The sequence below is a fragment of the Punica granatum genome, chromosome 5 (genome assembly GCF_007655135.1).
Source record: "Punica granatum isolate Tunisia-2019 chromosome 5, ASM765513v2, whole genome shotgun sequence".
NCBI classification, from domain to species: domain Eukaryota; kingdom Viridiplantae; phylum Streptophyta; class Magnoliopsida; order Myrtales; family Lythraceae; genus Punica; species Punica granatum.
In genome coordinates, this window is record NC_045131.1 from 8,399,981 (window position 1) to 8,421,132 (window position 21,152).

The 21,152-nt window shown below is 35.0% G+C and overlaps 1 protein-coding gene across 1 annotated transcript; it reads left to right on the plus strand.

The window, feature by feature from the left end:
* The first annotated feature begins 15,872 nt into the window (after nt 1-15,872).
* Nucleotides 15,873-19,827, plus strand: LOC116208862 (protein NRT1/ PTR FAMILY 5.6). The gene is made up of 4 exons (XM_031542426.1): nt 15,873-16,204; nt 17,497-17,714; nt 17,982-18,529; nt 18,740-19,827. The coding sequence occupies exons 1-4, from the start codon at nt 16,000-16,002 to the stop codon at nt 19,620-19,622; spliced, it is 1,854 nt and encodes a 617-aa protein (XP_031398286.1). The 5' UTR covers nt 15,873-15,999; the 3' UTR covers nt 19,623-19,827.
* The last annotated feature ends 1,325 nt before the right edge of the window (nt 19,828-21,152 follow it).

The following is a 21,152-nucleotide window of genomic DNA, read 5'->3' on the forward strand; positions in this document are numbered from 1 at the left end:
ACCAACTGGTTTTGCAACTTGTGGCTGAGAATGAAGACATTCTTCTCAGCGTTTGTGCTTAATTTGTTTTGCTTTAAAACAAAATTTTGATCATTATTCAGCATAAGTACTCTTTATATATTCTTTATTATATTGTTGTGAATTGTCTGGAGAAAGTGCTCTATAAGTACAATTTGACGAAAAATGTTCCTCCATCTTCTCCTCTTTAGTCTTCCTTCTTATCATCGAACTTCCTCTCTGTATTACTGTGCGACGAGATGATGCTAATTAGTCTATTATTGATGTGCGAATGTGCCGCAAATTCTCAGGTCAAACAATGAATCGATTCAATAAAAAGTAGATGCTACATTAAGAGAACGATCGATACGCTCCGATAAGATGGAATCTGTCATTCGAAAGACTTCTCTCAGCTATTTCGAGCCTTGTGTGGCTAGACCACATATGCACCATCAAAATTAGCAAAAGAAAACGATGTGTTTCTTTTTTTTTCTTTTTTACCCTTTCTCCTTTTATGAGATCATGAAAATCACGTGGTTATATAAAAAAAAAGAAAAAATTACAGACACACACACTTTGGGCTACTCTGTGGTTGACACTTGATAAATGGATAAATTAGCTTTTATGTGTTGGCAGTGGCACTAGATTAGAGGTTGACCCCTCTGCTTAGTTCACACTTCATACTCAAATTTTGAAATGGAGATAATATGCATTTTGGATAATCATTGCTTAGCTTTTGGAGTGGTGGTCAACATATATATATATATATATGTATATATATATTTATCTGACCGACAGCTATTGGTGTGTTTGAAAGAAAGATCAAATTGCATCCGCAAGATTACACCTTGTCCCTCCAATCAATCACAATCCAAAATGATGTCTACATATTATCCCCCTATATAAGTATATGTATATATTAAAAGATAATTACATTAGATATTATGAAAAAAGACATGGGTGCATTTGGATTCCTGATAACATTTCGCTTTATGAATCCCCACGCTTTGAACTATTACACAGCATTATTTCCCATGATTGCGTGAGTAAATTAACATGGTGGCTCTCTGTGTTGATAAAATAGGCATTAACCGAAGTTTGCTATGCATGTCATGCTCCATCTCGTGTGAGAGTTCGTGGCTGACGTCTATAACAGAAGTCGTCACAAAAAGGAAAACATTAAGATTAATGTTTATTTCCCATATTAACAACGATAATAAACTCAAATGTATCTACGAGTATTGAGCATGAGAAATTTCTTGGCCTTTAGGCTTGAGATTCAGTGAAGTATCATGATATGGCAGCGATGGAAAAAATAAAAAGAAAAAGGAAATAAAAAAGGAAAACCTTTAACGCGAAGATTGTACGGTCTTGTCGAATATCAGTAACTGATAATTCCACCAACAATCTCAAATGTATCTACCCTTATTCTCAATAAGCAAAATTTTGCTTTCGAACTAATAAAATATTGTCGAGTGGTTAGAAATTTCAACTCTTGTAAAGAGAAAAATGCCAATCCGAATTATGGAAATGGTACTTATTGGGAGAAAGAATAATTTTAAACTATCAATTTTCTGAAATTATGAGAGCAATATATCCCACAATTTTCTATACCTAAAAAAATTTTAAGTTCGAGTCTTGTTAATTAAAAAAAACTCTTTGATTGAGAAAATTTTTATACCTTAATGACCCAACCTAACTTATATTGGATTAATTGGGCTCTACTGAACTTTTGAATATCAAATTACATACCAAAATATGATCTAACTTTCATCTTCTAACCCATGTAATTTGTATTATATTATTTAATTACCATTCGATTAAAAAAGTAATTGTAATTGTAACCGAAAAATTGGTAAAAATTTAATCGGAAAAAAGAAGTAATAATAATTTCATAAAATAACTAGGAATTTAAACGTCGTTGTTCAATGGCAATATGCGCACTTGGGGATAAAGAGGGAGAATCCCATAGTCCCAAAAGAGATGGCAAAAGAAAATGGGGACAAAAAAAAAAGGGTGAATAAGAACCAAATCTCACCAAACCTAACCCAATACAATCACAAATCACTCTCGATCATTACACAAAAGGCCAATTACGGCATGTGATTTTTTATTATTCCTGCAGTTTCAATTTTTGGGCCAATATTATGCCTGCAGTTGAGTCAGCTTTTATATATTTTCGAACATATAAATATTCCTAAGCAGCTAGTTGGCTTCTCCCAGTCGACTACTAGAACTTTTGTTCTTTCACATTGGGAACGTGTAAAATATGCTATAACACTACAAAAAAAAACACTTTTCTCGATAAATGGGAAGATGCCATTCACTTCAATTCGACATAGTCAATGGGCTTGTTTAGTGAACTATATAGTCTTTTGAAAACAGGCGTAACGTGTTATGTGGTAGATTCAATATAATAGAGTACTTGCAAATGTCATAAAAAATACATAGATATAATTTTAAGAAATGAAAGAACTCATATACCGTTTAGAATATATCTTGTCTTATCGGAATTGAATCGATTATCATTTAGTCAACTTCAGATTAAGAGAGGTGGGAAGAATTATTTGCTCGAAACTCAGATTAATTCCTCGAACCGACATCACGTATGGCTTGAAAGACAGAGGTTTCTTGCAAAGAACAATCTGTATGAGGACGGACAAAGAATGAAAAAGTAGTAAGCAAACCCATGAATAGCAAATCCCAATAGATTTAGTCTAGTGATTAAAGAAGAGTTTGTGTATCCATTCAATTTCAGATTCAAAACCCATTGGAGTCACTAAGGCGCCTTTGAGGTGATTACGCACTCCATACGTCACCGATGATTTATAGAGTCTCAAGAATTAATCAGGTGAAGCCTATACACCGCGAGTTAGCAATATTGTTAGCTAGCCTCGATATATATAATCTATAACTAATCTAAAAGTGCAGAACTTGAAAGAGGGTGTAGTGTTGTGGTGTACGTCATCGCTTCTCAATCCAAGAGGCGTTGCGTGTTCAATTCTCGTAGTGAGATTATTCGTACCTTTTTATTAGTTATTAAAATTTTTATTATATTGTACTAGACACACTGATCTGCTTTGTAAAAAAAAAATATGAAACTCAACAAAATATTATTTTGATTTTTTTATTTATCTAGTTTTATCCTTTCAATTTATCTAGATATACTTTCAACTTGGACCTTATACTAGCCTATGTATACATCCGATGTATCCAGACGACTTTTAGTCGTTTTCATATATCTAGACTTTTTTCTTTTTTATAAAACATTTTATGTAACACAAACTATTTTAAGTTTTTCAATGACAGGTGTCTGTTAGACCTAGACTAAATTGAATTTTGTCTAAATGTACATTCAGAGACAAATTTTAAACAATACTTTTTGTAAGAGTATTTTAAATAACTCATTCAATGTTCTTGTTATTAATTTTTCTAAAAAAGCAAGTATTTCTTATAAGTACTAGCAATTACTATTTAAAAATAAAATCACATGTTATTATATATATATTTATTTATTTATTTATGCTAAACAATAAAAACTCGTCCGTCCTTCTCAGGCGGCGAGTAGGGGAAATTTCCCCACTTGCAGGGGTTCTCCCCTTTTTCTTTTCTTTATTTTTATATTTTTTTATATTCTTAATTGTTTTTAATTTTAGATTCTTCTAAAAAAAATATCTTCCCTTTATTGCGTGTTTTAAAACCGGTAAGGACAATGTAGTGAGTAATTCGATTGACTCATTCGCTCAAACTACTCGATCATTATGGCCCAAACCAATTATTTTAAGATATTTTTCCCTTCAATTTTTTTTTCCAAATTTAGGTTTCTATTACAAATTGATCTTATATAAAAATAATTCTTTAAAATTATACTAAAACACTAAAGGTGGTCGTCCCTCTCACAAGGCGAGTAAGATGGGTTACCCCACCCGCCGAAACCTCCCCTTTTTTTTCTTTTTTTTTTTAGTTCTACATTTTTAAAATTTAAGTATAAACATTTTCTTTTCACCAGTGAACCAGTTGGTATCTAAAGTCAGTGAGACTTAATTTAAGTATAAAAATCTTTTTTTATTCCCTGATGTGCACCAGTTGGTATCTGAAAGTCCAATGAGTCTGATTAATTTATATTCGAGTGGAGTCAGTCCAATAAGAGATCAAATTTTCTCTTCAATTACAAGTGCTAAACCATCTAAAATCAATGCACATTGATGAAAAGCCTATTTCAATCAATTTTTAAGTTAATCTCTTTTTATCCACAACTTTAAAAATATCCTTATTTTGTTGGTGATGCAAGCTGTAAGATTAAGCCAACCGATTGACTAAGACTAATTCTCGCTTGGTTGACTTGAATGTGATGATAAGATACTTTTAGTGAGTATTGAACCTTAACTGCAAGGAAAGTTCATCCACATATATTAAAGGGCCACTTAAGGCATCTTATATTGCAATCGTGATTTTCTAATTAGAATTATTATAAAAAAATTCATATTAAGATTAACATAGAGAAATTTTAGCCTTTATGCCGTCTGAAATATTAATTAGTACTATCTTTTGAAAAATCTATATTATTTACTATGAATGGAGAGTTTTAAATTTTTATATATAAGTAGTTTTATTATTAATTTCAATTATACTAAATATTGGTTATTAAGTACACAAACTATTACGATAAATAAAAAAAATTGAAAAAAAATTTCAACCCGTCACACTGTGCGGGAGTCGCCCCTAGTTACACATAAAAATACATCTTTCCAATGCATTACTCTATTTATTTTCCAACATTCATCTTTTCAATTTTTAACATTATTATTCCCAACTTTAGTTAAGATAAATTGCTTATAAGATCATCACATGATATTCTTTTTTTTAAAAAATAGATGCTTAAATTTTGATTTTAAAAGTCATAATGTTACATTTTTTTTCCCCAAATCAAGGTAAATCAAATTAGTCTGACTATTAAATGTTAAAGTAACACGACCCTAGTGGCATTTTTGCGGACACGGCACCTGAAAACTTGAAAATTTTAAAAATGAAAGATTACATTGAAAAAGAAAGAGGAGAACCTAGGCGAGTAGGGTACGTACGGTGGTCTCGTTGGCAAGGTCTCTAGGCAGGCAGTGATGCATCCTGCGATCTCGCCGCCCTCCTTTTTGTCATGTAATTTTTATTTTTTATGTTTAAGTTTTTGGGTGCCACTTTGACTTGGCAGAAACAAATGCCACGTAGGATGTGCCATGCCAAAATTTAACAGCCAAACTAAGTGTTTGGCTTGACTTAGAAAAAAAAAATATTGTGATTTTTAAATTCAAAATTTAAATGTTTGATTTTTTCTTCCTGAAAAAACACCAATTGTGGTGTTTTACAAATAATTTGCTCTTAATTAAATAAGAGAAACAACTCATATTCCATTAACATGTTAATTTTGTCGAAAAAAGCATATAACAAATTCTTTTTGTCACACACTAACATGTTAATTATTCTTTGTAAAAAAAATTTCCTATCATTATATTATAATTATAGTTTGCTGCCTTTATGTTCTCTAGATTTTAAATTGAATTGAAAGTTAATGAATAATTTTTTTTTAAGAATTCCATAAAATCGAAAAGTGCGTGGAAATATAAACTATCATTTGAAGAATAAAGGAATACGTCGTTTGCATATATTTTTATAGTAACTAATATTTATTCAAAAAAGATATGCAATATATTTCAATGAATCACATTATTTTTACGTATAATGCACATGATTATTTTCCTAATCTTTTAAAAAAGTCTAATAACCAGAGGACGGGTGTGTGCGATTCCGGCAGGAGAATGCTCGTGCATATATGAGCTCGGCGATCCATAGACGTATCTTTTTTAATTATCTTCTCACTTTCTTTTCTGTATGCTTCTGGTCCTTTGTTTCGATATGCTAATCCGGGTCTAATTTAAACGCAATGTCTAAAATTGCTGAAGCATCTAACATAGAATTGACACATGATTTAACAATTTATAGTTCGAGCATAGAAGAGCGTTTGGAGAGAGAATGATAGGGTTTCTATTATTGCATGCATGTCTACTCAACTATATAAATAATCATCACATGTCTAATACATCGATATTATTCGATGTTATAGATGTCTAATATACAATTTTTAAGAGATTTTACTCTTGAGGAAATCCCATTCGATGATAGTTGATATAGGTCACTTGATCAACAATTGGACAAGCTATTGACAGAGAGAGAACAACTAGGCCGGACTCAGATATCGCGGATATATATGAATTTCATATATTCGTTTACGACGACATGACAACCACCTTTTAAGCGCACTTATCTCTCCTATGAAAATATCCTCTTTGTACATACTGGTTAAATGATATACACGTGTGTATATCGTTTTTCGCTTCGAAATCATTCGGATCTTGGCCGACATGTTCAGGTTGGATCCTAGTCATTATATGTAACATGTACACTTCTGGATCACTTCTTTTCTATCATAAACCTTTTTTTTCCTTGCTTATTAGACTGATTTGATGTGTAAAAATATCCCAATAAAGATAAAGAAGGAGAGGAAGGGGGGGAAAAGATTGAACAACATCTAATAAAACTTCAAAGAGATAAACAGCACATGGTCCTTTGAATTAGGGCAGATTAACATCGCTCCACAGAGCTTCTCTGTGCTTCGATAAATGCCCCCACTAATGTTTGCTTAAAGAGCTTTTTTTTGCCAAATTGAGTAAGCGATAACGAGTCAAATAAAGTTGGGGGTGTCACTGTGGATGGCTTTGTCATTTTGTCCAAATAGGGATGATCCTTATGAAATTGACGAGAGTGCTCTGACCACCAAGGAAAGGTCTCATTATTTGTCATAGGAACCCGGAGCCAGCTTAGCTAGTTCACTTGAATTATACATATAAATTAATAATTGGATGCTTAATTAATGAGGAAGAGTAATTATGGAGTTGAAGAACAAACTCTTCTTTATGGATATTGACTTAGGCAGACTCATAATGATTTGGAGTTTTTTTTTTTTCAATCATAAGAAAGTTTTATTGGTCTCATACAAAAATATGAAATAAAATGTAATAAATGAGGACATAAGTTCCATTGGCAATGATCGAACACGTGATTTTTTTGATCCCGAGTTAACGTTTCGTGCCACTGTAATAAAACCTCTTCCTCAATGATTTTGGCAATTTGCAGCCAGGTATCTAGTGCCTGTCGTTAATGCATCTTAGAAATGTGGATGTGCACCTGTAAGAGATGGATCTATATAGAGAAACAAGTTCGATATATAGACCAATATTTTTCTCCCTTCATAAAATCGAAAAAAGAAAAAAAGATTTTGTTCTTTCGGTTGTTAAAAACCTGTCTTTATTGCAAGGATCTGGGAGAAAAAGCAGAGGTCCATACACACAAATAAGACAATTGCTATATATGCAAACTGGCTTACGGGGTGGAAAGCTACGTCCCTTCTGCAGTGAGTTCATCCTCTTGATTTGGTTCCTAATGTCTTAGACCATCTTTTTGTTAGACAATATTCTTAGAGTCTGCATACATCATTCCTGTTTGATTAATTTTAGTTTGTCTGGGCAGTAGCCCTTACTCCACTGAAATATATATATACATGTACACTCACACATATATAGTGCATTTTTTAGCCTCCGCCTGTAAAACGCTAAACCTTCATTTATTTTGCTAATCATAGAGAATGTTAATTTGTATAGTTAGATTATAAATTCGGAACATCATATATATCTTCAATTTTTTACATGATATACATGAATCTACCAATAAGTAGTGTCCATCGTATAAAGAGTATCAGTTTAAACACTTATTGTTCGGAGTTTAATATATATATATATCCTCATAAGATAAATAAAGATTCATTCGTTATATTTGAGCAAATTATATATTGTTCCAAAAGAGTAGGCAGATTCGTCAAAATAGATTCCACAATTCCAAGAGTGGGGGAGGGTCGAAAAAGCCACTTTGAAGTGGCAAAAGAGATTGGCCAAAAAAAAAGGCCGAAGAGAATTGCAAATTGGCTGGTAATTGAAAAAAAGATAATAAATAAATCAATATATATAAATATATTTTGCTAAAAAAATAATTTATAGAAGTCGGTGTCCTCAAAGCTCAAGTCGAAGAACACTCAACGAGCAATTTTTTTTTTTTACAGATGCACTAGAGGATATTTGAATTTGAGACTTGAGGTTAACACGTAAGAATAAGTTTATTAATCACTAAACCATCTTTAGTGTCAATTTACCACTTTGGAGCGGCTTTTTGCAAAAAGATGGGGATAAGATATGGGTGCACCAACCTTAGGCTTGGGCTTTTTAGGTCATATGGATTGATTCCCCTAATTATATAAAATTAAAAAGCTCTTCAAGGCATTGCTGTCTGCCATCGGAGGAATTTCTTCCCCGATCTTGACCTCTGAGTCTTTGTCAGGATCGGGGAAGTAATTATATAATACGGTTAGTCAAGGCACCAGGTGGTCGTATCTAACCAATTCGATACTGCCATTTTGTCAGACATGAATTTATGAATTTTATGCAGCTGTATAAATTCTTGTCTAAAATTAAGAGATTTTGATTTTCATTTTTGATAATAAAATTTTCCGCATTCATCTTTTAATTTCACTTTTCCTATTATTTACTAATTACTGATGAACCTTTTTTATAATAGAAATATATGACTAAACATTAACCTTGACACGTGTTAATTAATTGCTAACGGTGGGAAATATTTGCCCAATGGCTGGAAGCCTCACAAAGTTTATGGGAAGGCCTGCATTTTTCTTTTTTGGTGGGAGAAAGGCCTATATAATTAACAACTATATATATATATATATATATATATTCTCTAAATCTAATTAATTATATGTTAGACTATGGGATTTATTATAGGGATACATGTCGTTGATTTAAAATCAAGAGATACATTCAATGCTTATTTCTAGAACTATAATCGTTGATTTAAAATCAAGAGATACATTCAATGCTTATTTCTAGAACTATAATGTTTCCTCGTTCTCAATTTCTTATGTTACGTTTGGTGCACTCGAATTTGATGGAAAGATCATTCCTTCATACAAATTAAATAATGCTCATCCCATCATTCCAACCAAATTTCTAAAGTATCATACATTTTCTTTTAAGCTCCTATAGACATATTATAACATTTTGGCAAATAAATTCATTATTCTAATTTAATTTTTTAATATTTTCAACTTCACATGAAAAATAGTATATATTTCTATATAAAAAAAGCTTATATTCTTCTACTGGAAAATAAGCACATATTGTTGAGAAGTCAAAATAAGAAGCAAATCCCACACCGGCCAAGTTGTTGAAATTAGAGGGATTTATATGATATTTAGATATCATGATCTAATAGTTTAAGCTTTTGGATTGAAGATATATCAAGTCCCTGTAAAGATAATATGAAAGTAAAGACATTATAAAATGAATCATAGTTGTATTACATATGAAGTTAGAAAACTTTCTCCAAAGTCCAACTACAAATTAATAGAGAAGAAATTAAAAACGAAAAGAAAAGAAAAGAAAAGAAAAGGGAGGCCAATGGGGTGGAAGGGAACGGAGAGAGGAGTGCACGGGATGTGGGGAGCACGTGCAGGGATGTGAGGAGAAGGAAGAGAATTTTGTAAGGCACGATGAGACTTGAGAGTAAAGATTTTATGATTTTATTCTTATATTTAATATATTATTTTTTACTCTTTCAATGAAATTATAAATTATTAATGAGGTAATTTTATAAAGGGCAAAATATATACCGTAACATAATTTTTTACTTTTGTGTTAATTTTATCACAATATTTTAAAATTACACTATATAGCACATTATTTAAGGTGTAGTGTCAATTATAGTATGACATTAAATTTTCCGTAAAAATTAAACGAAAAGTTGATGTGGCACACATGTGGATGAATAGTGAGCCTATGCTCTTGCCACATACGGAATAACTCGTATTCTGATCAGTCCGGTGCCCTTTTCTTCCTTTTTCTTACGTGCAATTCCCATCTTTCGATAAGCATCCAATATCTCAGCAGATGAACATTTCTCTAAGCTTATCTTGTAGTTTATACGTCTAAGTTTTGCCCATTTTAGATGGTGGTAAAATGAGACCACAGAAAGAGCTCTTCCTCGTTCAGTCAGATTTCTCAGTAAGATTTGGTTTGATCCTTTTACTTGTTGTTTGAATCTTCATATAGAAAGTCGGCCTTCCTCATACTCCTTTCCTCGTGGATGAATAGTGGGCCCATACTTTTACTACATATGAAATAACTCATATTCCGACACGCTCGGTGCCCTTTTACCCACCCGATTCCTTCACTATTAATACCCAAATTCCATTCTCACCTATTCACATACGGAATTTCTCTTTATAAAAATAACCACATCATCAATAAAATAAAATAAAAATCACATATTGAACTTGCAGTGATGCGAGGATGTAGGGAGCACGTGCAGTGATGTGAGGAGAAGAAGAGAATTTTGTGAAGCGTGATCAGACTTGAGAATAAAGATTTTATGATTTTATTCTTATATTTATTTTTTATTTTTTACTCTTTCAATGATATTATAAATTATTAATGAGGTAATTTTATAAAGGGGAAATATATACTGTAACATAACATTTTACTTTTGTATCAATTTTATGACAACCTTTTAAAATTGCACTATATAACACATTGTTTAAGGTGTAGTGTCAATTATAGTATGGCGTTAATTTTTTCTTGAAAATTAAGCGGAAGGCTGATGTGACTCACATGTGGATGAATAATGAGCCCAGGCTCTTGCCACATACGGAATAAGTCATATTTTGACCCATCCGGTGCCCTTTTCTCCCTTTTCTTACGTGTAATTCCCCTCTTTCGATAAGCATCCAGTATCTCAACTTATGAACATTTCTCTAAGCTTATCCTGTAGCTTATACGTCGAAGTTTTGCACATTTCAAATGGTGGTAAAATGAGACCACGGAAAGAGCTCTTCCTCATTCAGTCAGATTTCTCTTTTCCTTTTTGTTTGAATCTTCATATAGAAAGTCGACCTTCCTCATACTCTTCCCATCTTGGATGAATAGTGGGCCCAGACTTTTGCCACATACAGAATAACTCATATTCCGACATGTTCGGTGTTCTTTTACCCACTCGACTCCTTCACCATTAATACCCAAATTCCATTCCCGCCTATTTACATACGGAATTTCTCTTTCTGAAAATAACCACACCATTAATAAAATAAAATAAAAATCACATATTGAACTTATCATAGTTCATTCAATGAACAATGGATGAAAATTTATTAGAAACAAAAGGGAAGCTCATACCTATCAAATGAAAAGCAAACATTAATTTGTTTTCTTCTATGGGAATAAAAGAGGGGGAAGTGTGAAGAGAGAGACTGATAAACACATGGGTGAAGAGGAAGAAGAAACGACAAAGTGCTTAACTGAAGAGAAATTTGGGGCTATAGTAATTCGAGAGATGTATAAAGAGGCGGAAATGTGATTCATGTATTGATGATGAGGGAGTTAGGTAGGAAAAAGGCACCGAGCATGTCGGAATATGGGTTGTTTCGCATGTGGCAAGAGTTTAGGTCCACTATTCATCCACGGGTGCACCGCATCAGCCTTCTATTTAATTTTTAAGGAAAATTTGACGCCATGTCATAATTGACATTACACCATAAATAATGTGTTGTATAATGTAATTTTAATAAGTTATGATAAAATTGACACAAAAGTAAAAGGTTGTGCTATGATTGACATTACTCCCTAAACAATATACTATATAGTGTAATTTTTAAAAGTTGTGATAAAATTGACACAAAAGTAAAATATTATGTCATGACATATATTTTTCCTTTTATAAAATCACAATCAAAATAATTTCCGCGGAACGTCAAATCTCTTCTTTATTGTAGTATGAATATATCTAGCCATTGTATGATCTTTTTTTTTTTCCTATGAGTATTGAAATGAGTTGCTTCTTAGTTTATCACATGTTCTATGCCAAGCCACTATACATTTTATCGAGTGTAGTATCCGAAAACCCAATAAATATCGAATAATCCAAGTTGAGTTGGATAAATTTATTAAGAAACTTTTTTCATTAACAAAATTTAAATCTGAAACCTCACTTAAAAAAAAAGAAGGTATCGAATCACCTATATCAACCCATGTCGTTCTAACCAATCATTCTTGTCTTTATGGAGATTGTACTTTATGTTGAGTTTCAGGCAAATTATTAGTCTAAGATGCAATAGCAACGCGTAACTGAAACTTACAGTGTATTTATTCTCTTTTCTTTTTGATAAATAACAGTGAACTTAATCAACCAACTGGAAATAACTTTTAATAATCAAATAGTTTATAAAAATAATCTACTTGAGTTTAACATTTTAATCACTTGAGTTGCTGGGTGCGCGGCTTTGCAGCAGATGTTAGTGATAAGAGAGAGTCCTAATTATTTGAAGAAAGGCACGGTCCATTGCTGCAAAACGTTTTCGCTTTGCTTATAGTGTCTCTCATTCAATAGAGATTAATAAATAAATAATTATATAAAATACTAAAAAAAGGAGCTATATTAAAATTTTGATACATATATTATGACGAACTTTTTGATGGTTCTAGTTACTTTATCACGTGATGTGAGGAAACACTAATGTAATTACAACCAACTAGTAAAATGAGCTTGTAGTCATGGATAATTGAGTCGTAAATTTATATAATAAGAAAAATTTATTGGTTCTTTCTTGATCATCAGTTCACTATGAGAAAGGACCATTTAATATTTTATATATATTACTTCAATAATGCTTTTTTTACCCAAATTATCAAATAATTAGAGTGGCTTTCCAATTGAGAGAACTATTGATTAAATGTGTTGCCACTAAAGTGTCTGCACCTAATTAATGCGCTCTTCATAAGTAAAAGCTAAGACCCTAGATCACATTTTAATCCATAAAAACTTATGTCATTATATAACTAAATAATCACGTGACTTTTTTGCACACACATAGGTAGTTCAGTTTAATCGAAAACCAATTAAATATTTGATGGTTAATTATTTTAAATATTATTTGGTAGGGAGGTCAAAAAATGGTCCACTATAGTTCACCGAAAATCAAAAAGGCCCATTATACCTGCTGCAATGATTCACTTTAGATAAATTTCTACAGAAGAAAGATTATATATTAATTGTATGTTTTTCTCAGCACAAAATATCACTCAGCTTATTAGTTGGCGATATTAATTTTTATTTAAATATCAACATGTTCAGCCATCGAAATACTTAAAAAATTTGGAATATCTGTACTACAAGTATGCACACTAACTGTCGGTCCAATTTATCAATTGCAATTATCAACAAAGGAGTCTCTCTTTCTTTGAAGCATATCCAAAAGGCGGGAATATTTTAAACCTTCTGACTGTTTTTTGGACAATCTAGTCAACTTCTCAACTAGAAGAATACTTTTTTATTTTTTTAAAATTTTGAGAAAAAAATTGATTTAATATTGTCAAGTTGTGGCTATTTCTACCTATAATGTATATATATAGTATGTCTTACCTCTGCTAAGGTTTTCTTCTTTTTTTTTTTTTCTGGTTATTTCTCTCTTTTTATGTCATTTGGCTATTTCTTCTAAGGTTCTATCTTGGCCTACATCTTATTTAACTGTTCGACGAGGTTTTATGACCATCCTTTTCTAAAACAGATCGGAATTAGCACATCTTCTTGAGTCATTAAAAAAGAAAACCAGCTTAACTATGATTTACGACTCCATAATGTCAAGCATCATTTTCGATCGAGATAGTTTATGACCATAGGATAGCCAAGCCCGAGCCAGCTTTGAGTAATAGATTGGTCCACGAACAAATCACTCAGAAAAAAAGGGTGAGTCGAGTTACTATATTCTCAACCTTGCAGCTGGCTTAATTACTTTGAATTTCTAATCATACATATATATATATGGGGCGGATGAGATTCCAAGATATTGTTTCTATGAAAATAGTATACAGCAAGGTTAAAAGTTTTGTTGTTTAATAAAATGAGATCCAGCCGGCTCGAGTAAACTCGAAGACGAGTTAAAACTGCAAAGTTGATGGAAATGAAAAGATTAAAGAACAAATTACCTATACAGCAAGTACATGCATCTGCTGGTGGAGCATTGATATATGATCAACAACCTTAAGAATATCGTTCAATTATGATTCAACTTCCGCCCCTTTCTGGTTAGAATCATGACGCTGTATGACTGTGATCAATCAATTAAGCATGATCAGCTCCGGGGATAGTTCTACCAATAGCCTCATTATAAGGGCATGCATATATAAGGGCATCATATGTAAATGAATCGTAATGTGTCTTCAATGAGGATTATGTTGAAAGTGGACCGTATAAACATAATAATAGCGACCCTTTTGACTTGGGTACCGATATATCCATATACATATAGAAAGCTGTGAAGAGCGGAAAGTACAGGAAAATACAACGAATATGGGCACCGATGCCATTCCCATTCAAAGTCCAATAGTGACGCCCATTGAGTGGAGGTGAGAAAACAAAATGAAGATATTCTCCACCGCAATCATATTCATGCCCAAATCCCTAGTTTCTCATGCCCACGGGGAGTTTCGGATCAAACCCATAATTTATCGTTTATCTATTTTGGGGTAACCTTAGGCATATTCAAAATTCCATATATAATTAAGAAGTATATAAGTGGCTAGTTGGATAATTTCTTTTTCTTCTTTGAAATACAGAGCTATCTAGTTCAAGTTAATATTTATTAATTCTTTTTTTTACCATTAATAATCATTGATAATTCCGAGAAAGTTTTTTATGTAATGGTACTGCGTGACTTGTATCACAAGTCAATAATTGTTTAAATACATCGACACAAATGATATCTCAAATCTGTGACAAATTGTTGTTTAAAAAAATAAAAAAAAATTATTGAGTCTTATGAAACAACACGTATGTAGTACACTTGTTACAAGTAACATCTTTTCAAATTCCACTGCAAATTCCAAAGGTACAGTCACACCAATATACACCCAACAGCTCACTGAAAAAAATTATATAAAAAAAAATTCCAACCACATTACGCCCAATATGAAAATTTATATGGGAATTAGGAACCATCACCTATTAAGATCGATCTTTTGGGTTGGAGACGGACACGAATCGTATGAGCTCAAAAAAAATTTATGATTGTGTCAGAGTTGACCTATTACATCTGTTGTGTTGCTTATTGGCCCGGTTCTAATTCGCATCCACGCCGCGTGTGAGGGGTGAGTATTAAGCAAACCATTCTCAAAATTTCTTTCTGCATCTTCCCTAATCACTCTTAAAGACTTCTTTATAAGAAATTTGAATATCACCACCTACTAATTCATACACATGAATTGAAAGATGGATCGGCCAACTCTACATAAGCGTAATAACATTTTAAAAGGTACAATCTATCTTGAATGTTTAATCTTATTTTGACACAGTGAATTTTGAATACATATTTTCTTGGTAAAAAGTACATATGAACTTTTGAGTTCAAGCTCATCCATTAGCTGCAAATATGCATTCGAGATGACACGTATACGAGTACGGGTTTATCCTATGTTAAGATGGAGGCCGGAGGCCGGGAGTAGTACCGAGTACATTGGCCACTTGCTCATTACGTCTTATAAAAGATGCTTTTTGAGGGGTAGAACTGGTCTAAATTTTTCGCGTTGGAAAGTGATATAGTGGACGGAGGGGATGAGAGAGAGAGAGGGAATGAAAAGGCCATGCCATGACAATATTTGGGCAGTCATGACAAAAGGCAAACCTTCTTTGGTTTCTTCCTATATAAAGGGGTCCAAACCAATCCTCCCCTCCCCACCAAAACCTCCTCAATACTTCACTAGCTAAGACAAAACACACACTCTTTGCTTCTCTCTGGCTTCTGTGTTTGTACATCTCAGAAAGAAACCCTAAGGTGTGTTGGTGATGAAGGAGAAGGTGATGATGGAGGAGGAGAGGAAAGGGGAGAGGAAAGGAAATGATCAAGCTGCAGTGATGGCGATAGGAGCTGCTCATGATGATGAGCAGTTTGATGGTGAGAAATGGGTGCATGATTCTTCCATTGATCACAAGGGGAGGATCCCTCTTAGGGCTTCCACTGGTGCTTGGAGAGCCTCTCTCTTCATCATTGGTGAGGACTCCGTCCATCCATCCATGGTCTCATGGATACTTCATTTCATCTCTTATTAAGTAACTTATTTTATGCTCTCGGACCTTTACTTAGCCAGCTCGATCGTTGATTTTAATAAACACATACGTACGTGTACGTTCACAAATATATATTACATATATGATCGTGTCGTAGTACTGCTATATATAATTCGGGCATTAACTATTATATATCATAATTAATATAGGGTATCACTAATTAATTAATTCATGTATCATGTATGTGCTTTGTGATTGATCATAAGAGCACTCATGATCGATCACAGTAATCTAGAGCTTTGAAAAGGGGATGCATACATATATATAATCTTTTTTTCTGAGTACAATATATATATATATATATATATATTCGTTTTATTAATTGAGCACCTTTATTCTCTCATAACTTTAAGAATGACATTAATGTTTAGTATATTAGTTGTGCTTTTCCTTTACCTGATTAATTGAACATATACATGAGATAAGATAATTAACGACGTCCAAATCCTGCTTGGTATACTGTTAGGATCTTGATTTATGTCAAGTCAAAAAAGTGTCAACTTGCAAAGATAGCCTTAGGAATTTAAGAGCAGTAATCAAAGTTGTAATTAAGTAGCTGTTTTTCTTATCCGGCCTTGGCCCGTGTTTTCCACCCAAAAAAAGGTTAACACTCGTAAGCTCTACAATATCATGCTCAGTCGAAATCGCACTTCCGATTAAAGATTGTCAAGAGGAGAAGACCATATATGCAACTCGACCACTTTGAAGCATGTGGTGGCTGGTAATGTAAATATATCATGTGCCACAGTATTTGATCTATGACAGCTGACTTTCTTGTTGGGACCATTAAAGATAGACCAATCGTCTTTATTGAAGAATTTTGGTTTTAATGGCTGTAATCTCCCAATTCAAAATAGAAGATTCGGCAAGCAGGAAGACTGGTCCCATGGTGGGCCAAGACAACTCCCACATATAACCATTAACCACTGGAATCACCATACATTTATGTGGCCACAAGCATCTAATATTCTTTGTAGTAGCTTATGGATGTTTATGTCGGCTCCAATCAACTGTCACTTGGACCGAAATTTGGTATCTTGAAAATACCAAGTATTGATAAATGACAGTAGATGAAGATATACTAGTATATTGATAATCTATTTGGATTTGAAACTGAATAGATGTGCAATCACATAACATGTATTGTCTATACATACCTAATACTGTGACTCTTGATCATAACATGGCACTTCCTCTGTCCTTTTCTTTTGGCAGCTATCGAGTTCAGCGAGAGGCTGAGCTACTTCGGGCTAGCAACAAGCCTGATCATTTACCTGACCAAGGTCATCCATCAGGATCTGAAGACGGCAACAAAGAGCGTGAACTATTGGGCTGGTGTGACCACATTGATGCCGCTGTTTGGGGGGTTCTTGGCAGATGCTTACTTGGGTCGATACTTCACGGTCCTCGCTTCCGCAATCATTTATCTCATGGTAAAGGACACTGATCTTTTGTTCACGGAAATTAGATACAACAACAGATCAACTAATCCTTGAGACGTCATATTTTCTTGATCCTATTGGATTGAAAACGTCGGTGACTTCGGGCTGATTCTATATTGTGGCCCATCATTCACCCCCTTACCTAACAAAAATGGGCCGGAGATGCGAATCTCCAAAGACCAATCAAATTAGAAATCCAAAACATTTCGAGATTCATAGTTGTTTGTAATTGATCTCTGTTTCTTTGATTTGGAACAGGGCTTGACACTCCTGACCATGTCCTGGTTCGTTCCAAGCTTAAAGCCATGTGAAGGCGAGGAAGTATGCCAGCAACCGCGGAAGATTCACGAGGTTGTTTTTTTCCTAGCAATTTACTTGGTATCAATAGGGACAGGGGGCCACAAGCCCGCGCTGGAGAGCTTCGGGGCCGACCAGTTTGATGATGATCACGCCAAGGAAAGGAAGAGCAAGATGTCCTACTTCAACTGGTGGAACTTTGGGCTCTGTTCGGGGCTCTTGCTCGGTGTCACGGTCGTTGTCTATATCCAGGAGCATGTCAACTGGGGAACTGCCGATATAATCTTCACTGCGGTGATGGCCTTATCTCTTGTCATTTTTATTGCCGGAAAGCCAGTCTACCGCTATAGGGCACCAATCGGGAGTCCGCTAACGCCAATGCTTCGGGTTCTTGTGGCGGCCTTTGCCAAGAGAAACCTTCCTTGCCCTTCGGATCCTTCAGGATTGTACGAGGTAGCCAAGTCGGAAAAGACCAAGGGAAGGCTCTTGTGCCACACCGACAAGCTCAAGTAAGCTAAGCAATGGTTCCGTACACATCCTCTATAGTTCTTATGATGCGTTGATATATAGTTTTGTATATGATATTCCTATTGGAGAATCATCATCAAACGTGTATGCCATGCTAAACCGTTTTAGCAATTCATCAACTTATTTTGTAATTACAATTCCGAATAGGCCCACTCAATTGGTTCCGGTTTATTACATGATGCGATTTTCAGGTTTCTTGACAAAGCTGCTATTATTGAAGATAACGGGAACCCCGTTGAGAACAAGCAATGCTCTCGGAGGCTAGCAACAGTGACTCAAGTCGAGGAGGTAAAGCTGATCCTCAACATGATCCCAATTTGGCTAGCCACACTCCCGTTCGGGATTTGCGTGGCCCAGGCAGCCACATTCTTCATCAAGCAGGGGACAACGCTGAACCGTGACATTGGCGGGTTCCTTATCCCACCAGCCTCGATTTATGCCCTGGCAGCAATCGGGATGATCATCTCAGTCACGTTCTATGACAAGGTCCTGGTGCCGGTCCTAAGGCGGGCCACGGGGAACGAGCGGGGTATCAAGATACTCCAGAGGATCGGGATTGGGATGATCTTTTCGGTCATCACCATGGTGGTGGCGGCCCTGGTGGAGAGGAAGAGGCTCGGTATCGTCAAGAGCAATGCCGATAACAACCTCCCTGAGAAAGGGTCAATGACAATGAGTGTGCTCTGGCTGGCTCCACAGTTCCTCATCATCGGGTTCGGTGACGGATTCGCCCTAGTAGGCCTGCAGGAGTACTTTTACGACCAGGTCCCGGACTCCATGAGGAGCCTGGGAATTGCATTCTACCTGAGCGTGATCGGGGCTGCGAACTTCTTGAGCAGCTTGTTGATCACAGCTGTTGACCGCATCACCGAGGACCATGACGGGCGCAGTTGGTTCGGGAAGGACCTGAACAGCAGCAGACTGGACAAATTCTACTGGCTGTTGGCAGTGATGACACTGGCGAACCTCTGCTTCTATGTGGTCTTGGCGAAGAGGTATTCCTACAGGAGTGTGCAGAGGAGCAGCTCTGTGGCTGTGGCCGACTGCTATGACAAGGATGCCGAAGAGGTCTGATTGGGCTCACTGCCTTGGAATTAATTTGATAAAATAGAATATAAAACGTAATGTGTCTGATTACAAAATATGTATGTTTTGGTTCCATTTAGCTTTGATTAGGAGTTTGGTGAATGAATATGCTCCTTTTGGATGAACATTGGGGGGGCCATTGTAGTGGGCATTTGATCGTATACATTATTACATTTTGATGTTCTTCTTTACTTATGGCAAAGCATCGGCAAGGCTTTCTTTCATATCGAATACGATTTTAAGTGTGAGCGGAGCTTCATATATTTTAAATTGAGGACAGGGCCTAGGAAGAGGAAATTAGACAGAAGATTGTCGGCAGTGAGTTAGGGATGGCTTCCTAGAAGATGAAGGGAGATGAATCGGTTGAACACAAACGAGGATATGGTACTAAGATAGTAATCCAATTGGATCATGTTAAAGGTTCCCGCCCAAACTCTTGGGTAAGGGCTTCAACTTCAGATCTTCTTCAGGCCGGTGGGTTAAGGAAAAGGTCCGGTCCCCCAACTCGTGGTTGTAGCTTTCGCTAGCTACGCTTGACGACTTCCTAGCTTAGATGGATTCATCATAATCTTATGGCATTTGGCAGGGTCGAGGTGAGGGGCCTAAGTCCTTTGAATCTTTGTGGTAGCTATAGTTTGAATTGGACATTCCATAACAGGGAAACCTCATTGATCACGCCGGCATGGTAGTTGTGTCGGTTGCTCCTTCCCCTTTCGACTCGACAAAAGGGAAAAGAGGAACTGGATTCTTGAGTAATATAACTACCAAGATTTTGCTTAAATGGCATAGTCTGGTTAGATAATTCCGCATTCTCCTTTACGAACCTGTAACATTATGGAATCATCCTGCCACACCGAGCACGACTGAGTAAGTTACTTCTCCAATGGGAATCGTATGGGTTGGTACGATATCAACTCCTACGGTATCTCGAATTCAGTACCTATAGATACTCATCTAAGCAGACACTAGGGCCCTGGCTGGCTCCTGAGGCTGATGAGCTGATCAATTATGTTAGGGAGATTTTACTTTTCATTGACTGCAGAGCTTTCAGATTGGATCAATCGATGAAGACGGTCAACTCAAACAGATATGGGTTCGTAATTTAGCCTATCGGACAGAGAACCAGGAAAAAATATTTCTGTTAAGTAATTATACAAATAAAAATAAATTCAAAGGGAAAAGAAAAGGAAATAAAAACCACTGATCAGAAAGCCTCAATTACTCCACGTGAGCAACTTTTGCTGCATCATCATTCTCGTATTGTCACATCGCATGGGCCTGGGCCCCCAGCCCATCTCTGACCCATCTCACCTCCCCCATTTTTCAATATATATTATAGAGTTCTGATAATATATACATATATATATATATATGTATAACATATAATATATCACGATCACATACCATATATAAGACCAGTTAGCTTTGAACCCGTGTTATACAAAGGCTGTCCCCAGTTTCAGAACACTTGCATGATATTGCTCCCTGCAAAAAGTTCCTGATCACCCAGATATATAC

What these genes read in the sequence shown, in the direction of transcription:
- LOC116208862 (XM_031542426.1), top strand. Translation starts at nt 16,000, where the DNA reads ATGAAGGAGAAGGTGATGATGGAGGAGGAGAGGAAAGGGGAGAGGAAA. An exon ending in AGCCTCTCTCTTCATCATTG is followed by an intron (nt 16,205 to 17,496) that starts GTGAGGACTCCG and finishes TTCTTTTGGCAG; the next exon opens with CTATCGAGTTCAGCGAGAGG. An exon ending in TGCCACACCGACAAGCTCAA is followed by an intron (nt 18,530 to 18,739) that starts GTAAGCTAAGCA and finishes TGCGATTTTCAG; the next exon opens with GTTTCTTGACAAAGCTGCTA.